The following is a 12,276-nucleotide window of genomic DNA, read 5'->3' as shown; positions in this document are numbered from 1 at the left end:
CTAGTCGGCTGTCAGAGCGAGAGTATCGAGTTGCTCGGTTATTGGAGTTGGTGTTGCAGCCACGACTTCCTGTTCTTGTTGCTGCTCCTGTTCCTGTTCCGGTTCCAGTTGCTCTGCACAGGTATAACGCCTCCCGAACCGACCATGCGCATGGCACCTCCTCCCTTTGTGCCCATGACTGAGACCTTTGCAATGACCATGATGACCATGTTTGAGAAGTCCATGCCCGTGGACTAAAAGAACCCTCACATGATGCCCATGTCCGAGAGTACCGAGTTGCTTGGTTATTAGAGTTGGGGTCGCAGCCACGACTTCCTGCTCCTGTTGCTGCTCTTGCTCCTGTTCCGGTTCTGATTGCTCTGTACAGGTATGATGCCTCCCAAACCGGCCTTGCCCATGGCACCTCCTCCCTTTGTGAACATGACCTTGACCTTTGCAATGACCGTGATGACCATGTTTGAAAAGTCCATGCCCATGGACTAGAAGAACCCTCACATGATTCTCATGTCCAAGAGTATCGAGTTCCTCGGTTATTGGAGTTGGCGTCACAGCCACAACTTCTTGTTCCTGTTGCTGCTCCGGTTCCGGTTGCTCCATACAGGTGTGGCGCCTTCCGCACCAGTCATGCGCATGGCCCTCCCTCCCTTTGTGACCATGGTCGTGACCTTTGGGATGACCATGATGACCATGTTTGAAAAGTCCATGCCCATGGAATAATGGAAGCCTCACATCATGCCCATGTCCATGTCCATGGAACCCATGACCCCTATGTCCTTTGAGACCATGCCCAAAGAGAAGTCCTACATGGGGACCATGCCCACCATGATGCCCATCTCCGCCTCCGTTACCCATCCCATGATGACGATGTCGACCGTGGTGATACCTTCCCTCGTGACCCATTCTCATCTTCATCCTCTGTTTCGTATATAACCCCGACTCTGTTTCAGTCTTGACACAAGAATAGCTGTCTGGATGACGAGAGATGAGAGGAAGAGACGCCCTTATTTATAGAGTTTCACGAGGCGGTGGTTCAACTGCACCAGTCTATCAAACATGGCGATCTTTTCACACGCCTCTCCTCTGCCAAATTTCATAGCTTAGCTATCAAGTACTTAAGCAATCCGTGAGAACCGCGGCAAACGCGGTCGAGTGTTTGTCTTGGGGAGCAAGTTCGCGCCTGAATTAATCAATGGAGGTCGGTGGCACTGCTTTGGGACATTGACCAGAGAATTGGATGTCGACGCGTTCTAATGTGCGGCTCCTCGTTTATGGCTTGGTGTGCACGTAGCATCAGGGAATAACATTGCTCCTTTGGGCTACAAAAAAGAAACCGATTGAGTTGGAGATTTGCTCTGTGAATCCGATTTCCTTTTGTCCTTATTTTATTAACTAGACGTTTGATTCTATTAGGCATACCCTTCAATGCAGTTAAATTTACTATCAACCTCCCCAAGAAAAGGCAACGCATTTGTTTCCTGATGACATTTGAGGAAGGAACCATACTTTAACTTTTTGCCGAAACAACACAGTGATATTATAATTGATTTAATTAATCTAATTTTGATTATTAAAAACCAATGACAAATTTAATCAGAAGAGGATTGGGGCCATGTTTTCCTCCTGCAATAAGAACCTAAAGATAACACTTCTTTTTATGAGAAGCAAAAAGATTTTGTTTGGCGAATGGACGACAAGAAGTAAGATTTGTGTATAAACATGCCATACTGTTAGGCGGGGTCTCTCGTCCTTTCTTGGGTCCTTTCTTGGATGAACTTGTTTTAGGCTAATATGATAATTGTTAACATGACTCCTTGTCACGATGTGGACTTTGCTTTTCTAAGGATTGAAATTGATTGAACTAGCTCATAAAATTTGAAAGCGGAGAACTCCCCATCATTTCCAATCCAGTCCTCCGAATACGTGATTTGTGGGGATCTCATTCAACCTGGGCCGATACCTTGATTTGGTGTCCTTCTTGCCATTTCAATCGATTAAATCTCTTTATTAAAGGCATGGCACGCCATATGTGATTGAATGCCAGGAAAAATATGAATAGTTGATCTCTTCAGGCATGGCCGCAAGAGCAAAGGCATCTAATTAAACTCGGGTGGAGCTTTGACACATGATCAACTCGCTTTTCCTTGCGCACGGGCCTTAGCCTTATTTTTGCTTCCTTAACCATCCAAAACCCTCTATTTTTTTCTTCTAAGCACAAGTTAGTAATAGCACTATACTGCTTCATAAAAAGGATGCTTTTACACGGGATGCTTTAAACGACTTGCCTTGGACAAATTGCCTTTATAGGGCTTTGGGCTTCCATTCCAAGTGGGCAATAATTCATCACGTGGTAGTGAAATTAGTTTGCAGGTACTCTGTAGTTCTCCACTTCTTGCCATGGTTATGATGATCTAGTAAGAGAAAATAACCAAAGAAAGTTCGACTTCGGGTGTTGATTATGTAGGCAATTTTATTTTTTTTTCAGTTTTTTCATGATATCGATTGCTCAAGATCTTTGATTTCTGTCGAGAATTAATGAAAAATGTGAAATGAATAACCCCTTCGTGCCCCTTGATGATGAAGCTTCGTAATTAGCTCTTCGTTAGTATTTTTGCCTAAGTTTGATTGTACTTAAAGGGCTATCTAATCCGATCAAATTAAAAACTGCCACTCATTGGCGAGGCCTTCATTTTTTATTTTTTTTGTGAAAACAAGTAAATGATTAATGTTGCCAGTCTTCGCCTCCAACCCAATCAGGAGAGAACTCAAGAAGAGAGTAAAAAAATAAGTAAATAAAAATGAATTAGAAGAACCCAGATTTCGAATGAACAAATTCAAACTTGAAATGGATCTTTCTAATTCTCGAAGAATGAGGGGCAAGGAGGTTGATTGAGAAAGATCTCTTGTTCTTATTATAAGATTGTGATTGGATCCACAAATGTCTAGTAAAAAGAAGGATCTTCTCCTTTGGGAAAAATCCAAAATGGAAAGTGTTTAATTAGAGTATGAAAACGTAACTGAATTGCTCTTAATTACTCTTTAGGATGGAGTGAAAGAAGGGAGGAGATTCTCGAATAAGGAAAAGAACGCAATGACTTCAAAGAATTGAACAAGGAGCCATATGAGGCGAAAATCTCATGTACAATGCTATAGAGTGGCAATAAAGATGACTTATATGTCAACTTTTCCACTATCACCCAAAAAAAACCAAACTCTGCCTTACAAAAAGTTGCTAGAATACGATTAACCACTGGATTTGAAATCAATGCTCATATACTTGGTATTGGTCATAATTCACAAGAATATTCCGTAGCCGCACTTTATTGTGTAATTTTAATGAGCTGATACTTTATCTATAAATCTTGCTCCTTTTTCTTGCGGATTAATCAAACTGATACATTAGCAAAAGATTTCATAATAATAAGTTTTTGGGCTTAACCAGTAGAAGTCTTCAACTTGATTGCCACCTTGGGTTGCCAGAGTTACCAAACATTTGCCGAAGTTGCTTGAATGACAAAGATGGAAAGCATATGCCCTTGTCAGCGATGGTTGCTCTTAAAGCCCTTATCTCTCACTTAATTCTACTCAATTTGTTCACGCACGCCAATAGTGCTCTCAATGAGCTCAGCAACATATCATCTCTTCTTCAAAACCTTCAAATCTTCTGCTTAAAATGTATGGAATCATTTGATCGGACACCTCGAACAACAAATACCATCACATTAATTTTAGTGTACCATCCTATAATATTGGTACACAAACAGTATAGAGAAACTTCCATCAACCTCCACAACACTTCAAGTAGTGCCGTAAGGCGTGCTAACTTAGTAGTGGGCCTTTCACCCACCTTCACTCACCCTAGGTGTGGGAGACTACTATATCCGCCTACCCGGCGGTAGCCAACCTTCACTATCGTGAGGCCCCTTAATTCTTTGTCTATCTTTGTCTTCTTGACAAAGAGGAAATACGGGGGTGACATTATGGGGTCTCTTATCCTAGGGGGGATCTCCTACCTGTTTCTTCCCCTTAAGTCTTCTAAGGACTTGTTTGGGTCCATCCCATAATATTGGTACACAAACAGTATAGAGAAACTTCCATCAACCTCCACGTCACTTCAAGCAACTGAAGTTGTTCATCCAGCGAAACAACGCAAAAGATAAAACCGGCATTTGTCATTGGTAAGAGCCAAAACATGAAATCCCCAAGACACGTTTATGGCTGACACGTCGTCGTTATTGTTGAAGACCCAACTCCAAATTTCCTCTCTTTGCTCAGCAGCCAAAGCAAGGGTACCGAGTTGCTCTGTTATCAAAGTCGGCATTGCAGTCGCGACTTTCGATTCCCGTTCCTATTCTTGTTCTTGTTGCATCATATGCAGTTATGATGCCTCCGGCACTGGCCGTGCACATGGTGCCTCCCTTTGTGACCATGACCGTGACCATGGCGATGACCATGTTTGATAGGTCCACTCCCATAAATGAAAAGACCCCTCAGATGATGCCCATGTCCATGTCCATAACACCCATGACCCCTTGTTATAATATTTTATCATTTCAAATGTGATCTCAGTATTGTATTTCCCAATTAATTTCAATTTATTGTCCAATTTATTACCTGCGTTTATTACGTGATATTTGTCTGTTAATATGTTACCATAACGATCTTGATGGAAGACATCGGTAACATAAGAAACAAAATAAAACGTCAAGTTGTGTAGTCCAAGCCCCAATCACTATAGAAAACACACAATCACGTTTGAGAGATATTGACTAGTGGAACATGATATATAGATCTGGTGATTCCATATTCACATATCGATCATGCTCCATGCATTCGGATAAGCATTTGAGATTTTCCGTATTTGCAGATTTTCATCAATGGCTGGAGGTATGTAAAATTGTTTCTGCAAATCAATCCCAAATTATGCATGTATTTGATTGTGAATAATAGATCGGGATCATCAAGTTTTATTTAGATTTAATCTTACAATTCGTATCAAAGCATGTTTATAATCTCTGCCTTGGTGAAAATTTGGGAATTTTTGTACAGTTTCACTGAATTTTGTATGGGTAAAATTCGGATCTTTGGTGGCTTGGAACATAATTTCAAATTCTTGTCAAATTCGGGCAACCCATCACGCGATAACGGATTTGCATGGTCATACCACCATTAGGTAGAAAACCATTAAGATTATTCAGCATATTACTGATCGTCGGAAGTTAATCGAGCGATGAAATTTTTGGTGGAAGTTAATCGAGCGATGAAATTTTTGGTGGTTAAGATTTTAGGGCAGATTATTTTAGGTTTAATTCTGGTCAATTTATAGGTTGTTTTTGCTGAATCTTAGAGCTATACATTTGTCCCAGCATTGTCCTCGAAACCCATTGATCAATTTGGTTGGATATGGGCTGTGGAAGAAGATCCAGGTGGCGGATTAACAAAAATTGTGGAAAGAAGGCCTCGCACGTGCTCGAGAGCATGGAGGGGCGCACGCGCCCATGGGTCTGCGGCTGCAACGCTCGCACTTGAGAGGGGAGCGGCGGGCGCATGCAATGCACATGCCTAAGAGCCACAAATTAACGCGTGTCGTGGTTTCTTCTTTATGCCCTTCTACATATTGCAGAATTCTGATTCTACTCTTACTTGCGTAAAATTCTGATCTTGCCTCTCCCCATTAAGTAAAATTACGGTTCTACCCTGGCCGCCTAAAATTCCGATTTGCTCCCGTTGGGCGTGGAAATTTACGGTTTTGCCCTTTTGGGCATAAAATTCCCATTTTACCCTTACAAGTGAAATTCCAATTCTGTCTTTGCGGTTAAAATTACAGTTTTAACCATTTTTACACGTGATTTTACTGCTTTTCCCTTACATGTAATTTTTGAATATTTTCTAGTAAAATTAAATGTCTAGTTATCCATATATATTTAATTAATTGAAGATTAGCCACAACATCTTTGATTATATTAAATTATATATATTAAGAGCTTATGGATCACATACAATCAAAAGGACATTGATTGTGATTAGTCACATTAATATTATGAATTTTATCCCACATGAATTTTCAATATTTTAATGTGATTAATTATGATGAAATATTATTTTATCTTTCTTAATTTACCCGCAAGGATCAAGGAATGGAATATAATTTTGATAGTTTCATCGTGAAGTAATTATGAATCTATTTAAATTAGAAACTTAGCCCACATGCAGTTTTTGATATTATGTGATTCATATTTTATAGAATATTTACATTGGTAAAATATGATTTAAGTTTATTTGTCTCAAATGTATTAATACATAAGTTTTACTTTGATTATGATGCAGTCTTACTACCTACAATTAGTTTTGGTATAATTGTTCTCGAGTTTAATGGAAATAACGAAAAAGAATGGAGGGAATTAATTCTTATTCAATTGGGTGCATGGATCTTGATTATGCTCTACGGTTAGACGAACCATGTGAACCTACTAAGGATAGCACTCGAGTTGAGTATACTCTTTAAGCGGTCCAATTGTTTTAGTGTGATGTACATAAAGATAAAACTCACTGCTAGTATTAAGGGTTCAGTCATTTAGCATAACAATGCCAATGAATTGCTGGAGGTTATTGATACACAATTTGAGTCTTTAGAAAAGGCACATGCCATGACCCTGATTATGAAGTTCTCAGAGTTAAAGCCAAGAGGTGTACGTGAGCACATCATAAAAATGAGAGATATTGCAGCTAGCTGAAAAATCTTGAGGTTGGGATATTAGTATCCTTTCTTGTATACCATATCTTGAACACTCTCCCACAAGAGTATGCTTATTTCGAGATCTCTTACGATAGAAATAACACTAAATGGTCAATCAACAAACTTATGACCATGTGTGTTCAAGAGGAAGAGAGATTGCTAATGGAGAAAGGAGAAAGTGTTCATATGGCAACACAGGATAAGTATAATGGCAAGGCAAGCAAAAAGGAAAAGGTAAAATGCCTTTATCTTCCCAAGCTGGGCATTAAGAAAGAATTCAAGTGTTTCTTCTATAAAAAGAAGGGGCATATGAAGGAGGATTGTGCCAAATTTAAGGCCCAGCTTAGGAAGAAAGGTAACCTACTCTCATGTGTTTGGTATAAATCTAATATGGTTGATGTGGGTCATAACACTTGGTGGATTGATTATGGTTCTACAATCTACATTTCAAATTCCTTATAAGGTTTTCAGAACTAGCGGGAAGTGAACAAAACATTTATTCAGGAAACGAGATGCACTCACATGTGGAAAATATTGGGATATGTAAATTAGTTCTCACTAGTGGCTTTGTTTTAAATTTAGAAAGGATCTTTTATATTCCTAGTTTCTCTAGGAATTTAATTTCAGTTTCAAGACTTGTACCTTTAATATACTCTTTTGAATTTTCAAGTTTAACATTCAGTTTATTATATAAATCTAAAATTGTTGGGAGTGATATTTTGTTTGATGGTCTCTTTTAAGTTAATTTATAAGACAATGCCATTTATAATGTGATAAACGTTCACAATAATGCTGGCATAAAGCGATGTGTTGTGAATGAGGATTTCTCTATGTTGTGGCATCGGAGATTAAGACATGTCTTCATCGATAGAATTAAGCGATTAGTAAATGATGAAGTACTTAGTACTCTAAATTTTACTAATTATGACCCTTGCGTGGACTACATAAGGGGAAAGCATACCAACAAGTCAAAGAAATGTGCCAAAAGGAGTACAAAAATATTAGAAATCATACATATAGATATATTTAGTCCAGATATGAGTTCAAATGGTCATAGATACTTAATCTCTTTCATAAATTATTATTCATGATTCATGTATCTTTACTTACTTCGTAATAAGCACAAAGCATTAGATGCCTTTAAGGTATTTAAAACCGAAGTAAAGAAATAATAAGGTTCACTAGGTGGTGGTTTAGTTGTAGTAGTCTATCAACTTTGGTCATATTTTCACTTATTTAGGACCGATACGGACACGGGACACGACAGGATACACCAACACGTCATTTCTAAAAAACTAGAGAATTTTGACATGTTGTTTATTAAATATATTTTTATATATAAATGCTTAAATAAATAAATAATAATAATAAGAGCCTAGAATTAATTTATACTAAAAACATTAATCCAACATTTGTTAATATAATTCATTATTTTAATTTGACAAATTCAACTATATCACATTGCAATAGTCCACAAAATTTGGAGAAAAAAAAAGTAATCCAGGTTTTACTATCAAATTTAGGGATACATGCACTATAGGTCTTAAAACTTATTACAAAAGTGTAATTGAGTCCTAAAATTTATCAAATTGGTGCAATCAAGTCCTTCCGTCAACACAGTTAATTTGTTTGATCGAAAATGCTGAAGTAGTAATTTTAAATTAATTTATTTATCCTACGTGATAATTTTTTATTACTTTTTCTTTAAATCTTATTTAAAAAATAGCAAAAAAAACTTGAAAAAAAATAAAAATAATTCCCAAAAAAAACTAGAAAAAAAGGCAAGGTTGTGAAAGAAAAAAAAGGCAGGTGGGTGGCTAGGAATAATTCTAAAAGAAAAAATTGGAAAAAAAAAAAAGAAGACAAAAAAGGCAAGGTCATGAAAAAAAAAAGAGGTAGGGCCATGGGTGGCTGGACATGCCGCTACCATCGTCGGAGAGGGTCGACGAGGTTGCCGGCCCTAGGTGGCAAAGGGTGGGCGGCCCTTGCCAGCCTAGGCGAGGCTTGAGCGAAGCTTGCCAAGATTTGGGCGATGTAGGCCCTTGCTTATGGCCAGCGAGCCTCCCCAACCCTAGGCGAGGCCTCACTAGCCTTAGGCAAGGGTTGGCGACCCTTGTTAGGCTCGAGCGAGGGCACAACATTGCCCAGATCTGGGTGAGCCTCTCTGGTCCTTGCCTAGTCGGCGATGGCCTCACCTGGGCCGATGAAGGCCGCTCCCTCATTGCCACCTACAACTGGCTAGGTTGACGGCCCCCTCCCTCCAATGGTGGTAGAGGCACCTGGATCCCTACTTTTTTTTTTTCATATATTTATATTTTGACCCCTTAAATATTAAATTTTTTTAGAATTAGCTTTGTATGTGTCGGAATTCGGACTCGCATGTCGGAGCATGTCAATTGACCACGTGTCGGATTTTCCGATACTAATTGATTGTGTGTTGGAACATGTTGAAGCATGTTGGACACGTGTCGAATTGTCGAACAAGACACGAAGGCCCCGAAGAGCATCGGTGTTACATAGCTTTTCACACGCCTCTTAGCTACTAAGTATTCAAGCAATGCGCGTCAACGTTCTTGAAAACTAGGAACGATGGAAAAATGTCGTCGGATGTTGTTTTGGGGAGCAAGTTCCCGCCTGAATAAAAGTAAGGGAGGTCTCCGGTGATGTCGACGCGTTCTGATTTGCGGCTCCACATTTCGGGCTTGGCGTGCACGTTAGATGAGCGGATACTTTTGCTCCTTTGCGCCAGAAAAAGACAACCGACTAAATTGGGGACCACCTATGTGCATCTGATTTCTTTTTGTGCTTATTTTATTGACCATATGTTTGATTTTATTAGGTGTATCCTTCACTGCAGTTAAAATAATTATCAACCGGTTAGAACTTAGAGCTACCACCAATAATAATAATAATAATAATAATAATAATAATAATAATAATAATAATAATAATAATAATAATAATAAGCAATATATTTGTTTCTTGAAAGCATTTTAAAGAGAAACTATGCTTATGTTTACAATGTAACTGTTTTTTTGCCAAAACAACACTATGACACAATTATTGGTTTAATTAAGAAGATTTTAATTATTATAACACTAATTACAAATTTTTTTACTGAAAAAATCGGCATCATATTTTCCTCCTATAATAAGAAATCAAAGATAAACTCATTTTTCTATAAATTATGAATTATGTTACTTTCTGTTTTTTGAAATAAATATTCATATCATCGAGCTAAATGTCACTATTCAATGCATTGACACCTTACTATTTCGCTGGAATTTATCCTGTTATCATATACCTTTCACCAAAAGTCGTTCTTTGATATTTATTTGAAGGGAATAAGTTCTGCGCCGACTCTGAATAGGATATCACATGTAACCAAGAAATCAACAACTTTACTTCAAACAAAATTATATGAACACAAATCGTGCTGAAATTTATTTTATTACAAGCCCTAGAAAATATTGACTCCATAATGAAATTGAATGTAAACAAATTATGTTGAAATTTGATTGATGACAAAACTTGAGAACTCAAAAATGTTAGGTTAGAATGTAATCGATGGCGTGACACCTATGATAAAGATATACACCAGAATTTGATCGATGATGCGGATCTAAGAACTACTGCTAAGAATATGTCGGAATTTAATTGACGCCATGAATCTAAAAGATAAGTATAGTGCATAAAAGTAAAGATAACTAATAGATAGTAAATTTGTTTGATTTATACGAGGGCTCTTCAATAGACTAATGATGGTATTTATAGTGGTTGTGTCATAACCGTCTCTGAGCAATTCTCCTGCAATTGTGCCACATTCCTTTACTCGCGAAAACTTTGTGCTCATACTCTTGTGATACCACAATATTGCCTTTAGGCAGTTGTTCCTACAAAACACGTGCAAGTTGCTCCATGACCTTCATTACTTTGTTCTTAGTGGTTTCAAACTTGTAACAGTGCCTTGCGACCCTTTCTGTGTTTAGCTTTTTTCTTGTACCTTGACAATTTTATTGATCTTGCTATCCATTGTCGATCATTGTTAACTACAAGTTGTCATATATCAACAACTGATTGATAACAATCATCAACGGTTGCCAATATTGACACCAATCTTGATCGTTGATGATGAATCTCGTGTTTGATAATAACACTTCAATCACATGTCTACTCATATCGTCAACCTATCCATTTTTTGGTGCAAACACTTACTAATTCATTGGAATAAGTATCACAAACTTTATCCCCTTTGAATGCTAAAACGACCATTAGTAATACAATATTGTACTACTTATCGTATTTCATACGATGGTAACATTTGTGTAGGAACTTCGGTTGTGAAAATCAAATTATTTGTTGGTGAGCTTTAATGGTTTGGCTTTTGTTCTGGTCTTTTGAGAGAGCCTTGCTACTAAATTACTTTAACTATGCCAAGGCACTTGACCCATAGACAGATTACTTGACGACGGCTTAGTATCTAACTGTAAATAAACTTTTATGAAATGCAAAAATCACTAGATTTTTATAACCTTACTCGCTTGGCTTAGGCCGGGGAAGGAGAGGAGAACTAAAATATAAGATTGCAGGACAGTTCGAAGCAACCAATAGCTTATTTTATTTTATTTTATTTTCGCATAATCAATTAGTATGATAATGATCGAGTAATATTGATTCTTTGGCCCAAATCAAGAAATCCCTTAGATATGATGTAAAATTGTTCTTGTTTTATCGTTTATAAGAGATTTCTCTTACCCTTGTATAGTAAGGGCTTTTGGAGATTTTGACATGATCGGTTAATGAGTACCACTTCTCAGTCACTCAATCGGTCCACTAATCCATCATTCTCTATCTTGTGTGATATCACTCCTAGTAGCAATCCCTAGCCGAAAGAAATACTAAGTGACGCGGATGCATAAACCCCTACTTCTCCTTGATGAGTTCCGTAGGCCAGCAATTCGTTGGTAAGTATGCGCCTAGTTTGTCTCCAAGGGGTTGGTGGAGTGGTAAGGGCTTGGGCGGTGGGTGATTGATCCCAAGTTCAAGTCCCTCTGCCCTCCATCTTACAATATCCTCGACTTAGATGTAGGCCAGTCTATAGGGCCAGGCTAGCTCTCCTCCGGTTGGTGCCTGACCGGTCAGACCCTTATAGTGCGGCCGGTGCAGGAGTCCAGGTCATCGGGAAAAAAAAAAAGGTTTGCTCCTAGTTTGGTTTGGTTAGTTAAATGGCTATTTGATCCGATCAACTTCATAAGCCATAGATAGCGTGCTAGTGCGCATGCTCTTTCCCTATATATGATTGAGTATTCATCCAAACCTATTGTTGGTTGGGCGAGGCCGCCTTCTTTTCTGGCTTAAGCCATAAATTCTATCGTAATCGAAAAAAAGCTTAATCGTTGGGAGATGTTTTGTTTTCTTGATCGCCAATTTGGGTTGCTGCAGTTACTTGAATGAGAAAGAAAGCATATGCCATTGTCGGCGATGGGTGCTGTCAAAGCCCTTTATCTCTAAATTGGATCTGGTAAATTGTTCACGCATGCCGA

General features: G+C 38.3%; 1 protein-coding gene across 1 annotated transcript; it reads right to left on the bottom strand.

Annotated features, from left to right (window-relative positions):
* On the bottom strand, window positions 1-852 carry LOC104417064 (kininogen-1-like). Its single transcript, XM_018861674.2, has one exon. The coding sequence runs from the start codon at window positions 850-852 to the stop codon at window positions 1-3; it is 852 nt and encodes a 283-aa protein (XP_018717219.2).
* Window positions 853-12,276: the final 11,424 nt, after the last annotated feature.

This window comes from Eucalyptus grandis, chromosome 8, assembly GCF_016545825.1.
Source record: "Eucalyptus grandis isolate ANBG69807.140 chromosome 8, ASM1654582v1, whole genome shotgun sequence".
In the NCBI taxonomy this organism is placed as follows: Eukaryota; Viridiplantae; Streptophyta; class Magnoliopsida; order Myrtales; family Myrtaceae; genus Eucalyptus; species Eucalyptus grandis.
This window is presented reverse-complemented; position numbering and strand designations above follow the sequence as displayed.

Bases quoted from the DNA above. Each gene is read 5' to 3' on its own strand.
- LOC104417064 (XM_018861674.2), bottom strand. From the start codon at position 852: ATGGGTAACGGAGGCGGAGATGGGCATCATGGTGGGCATGGTCCCCAT.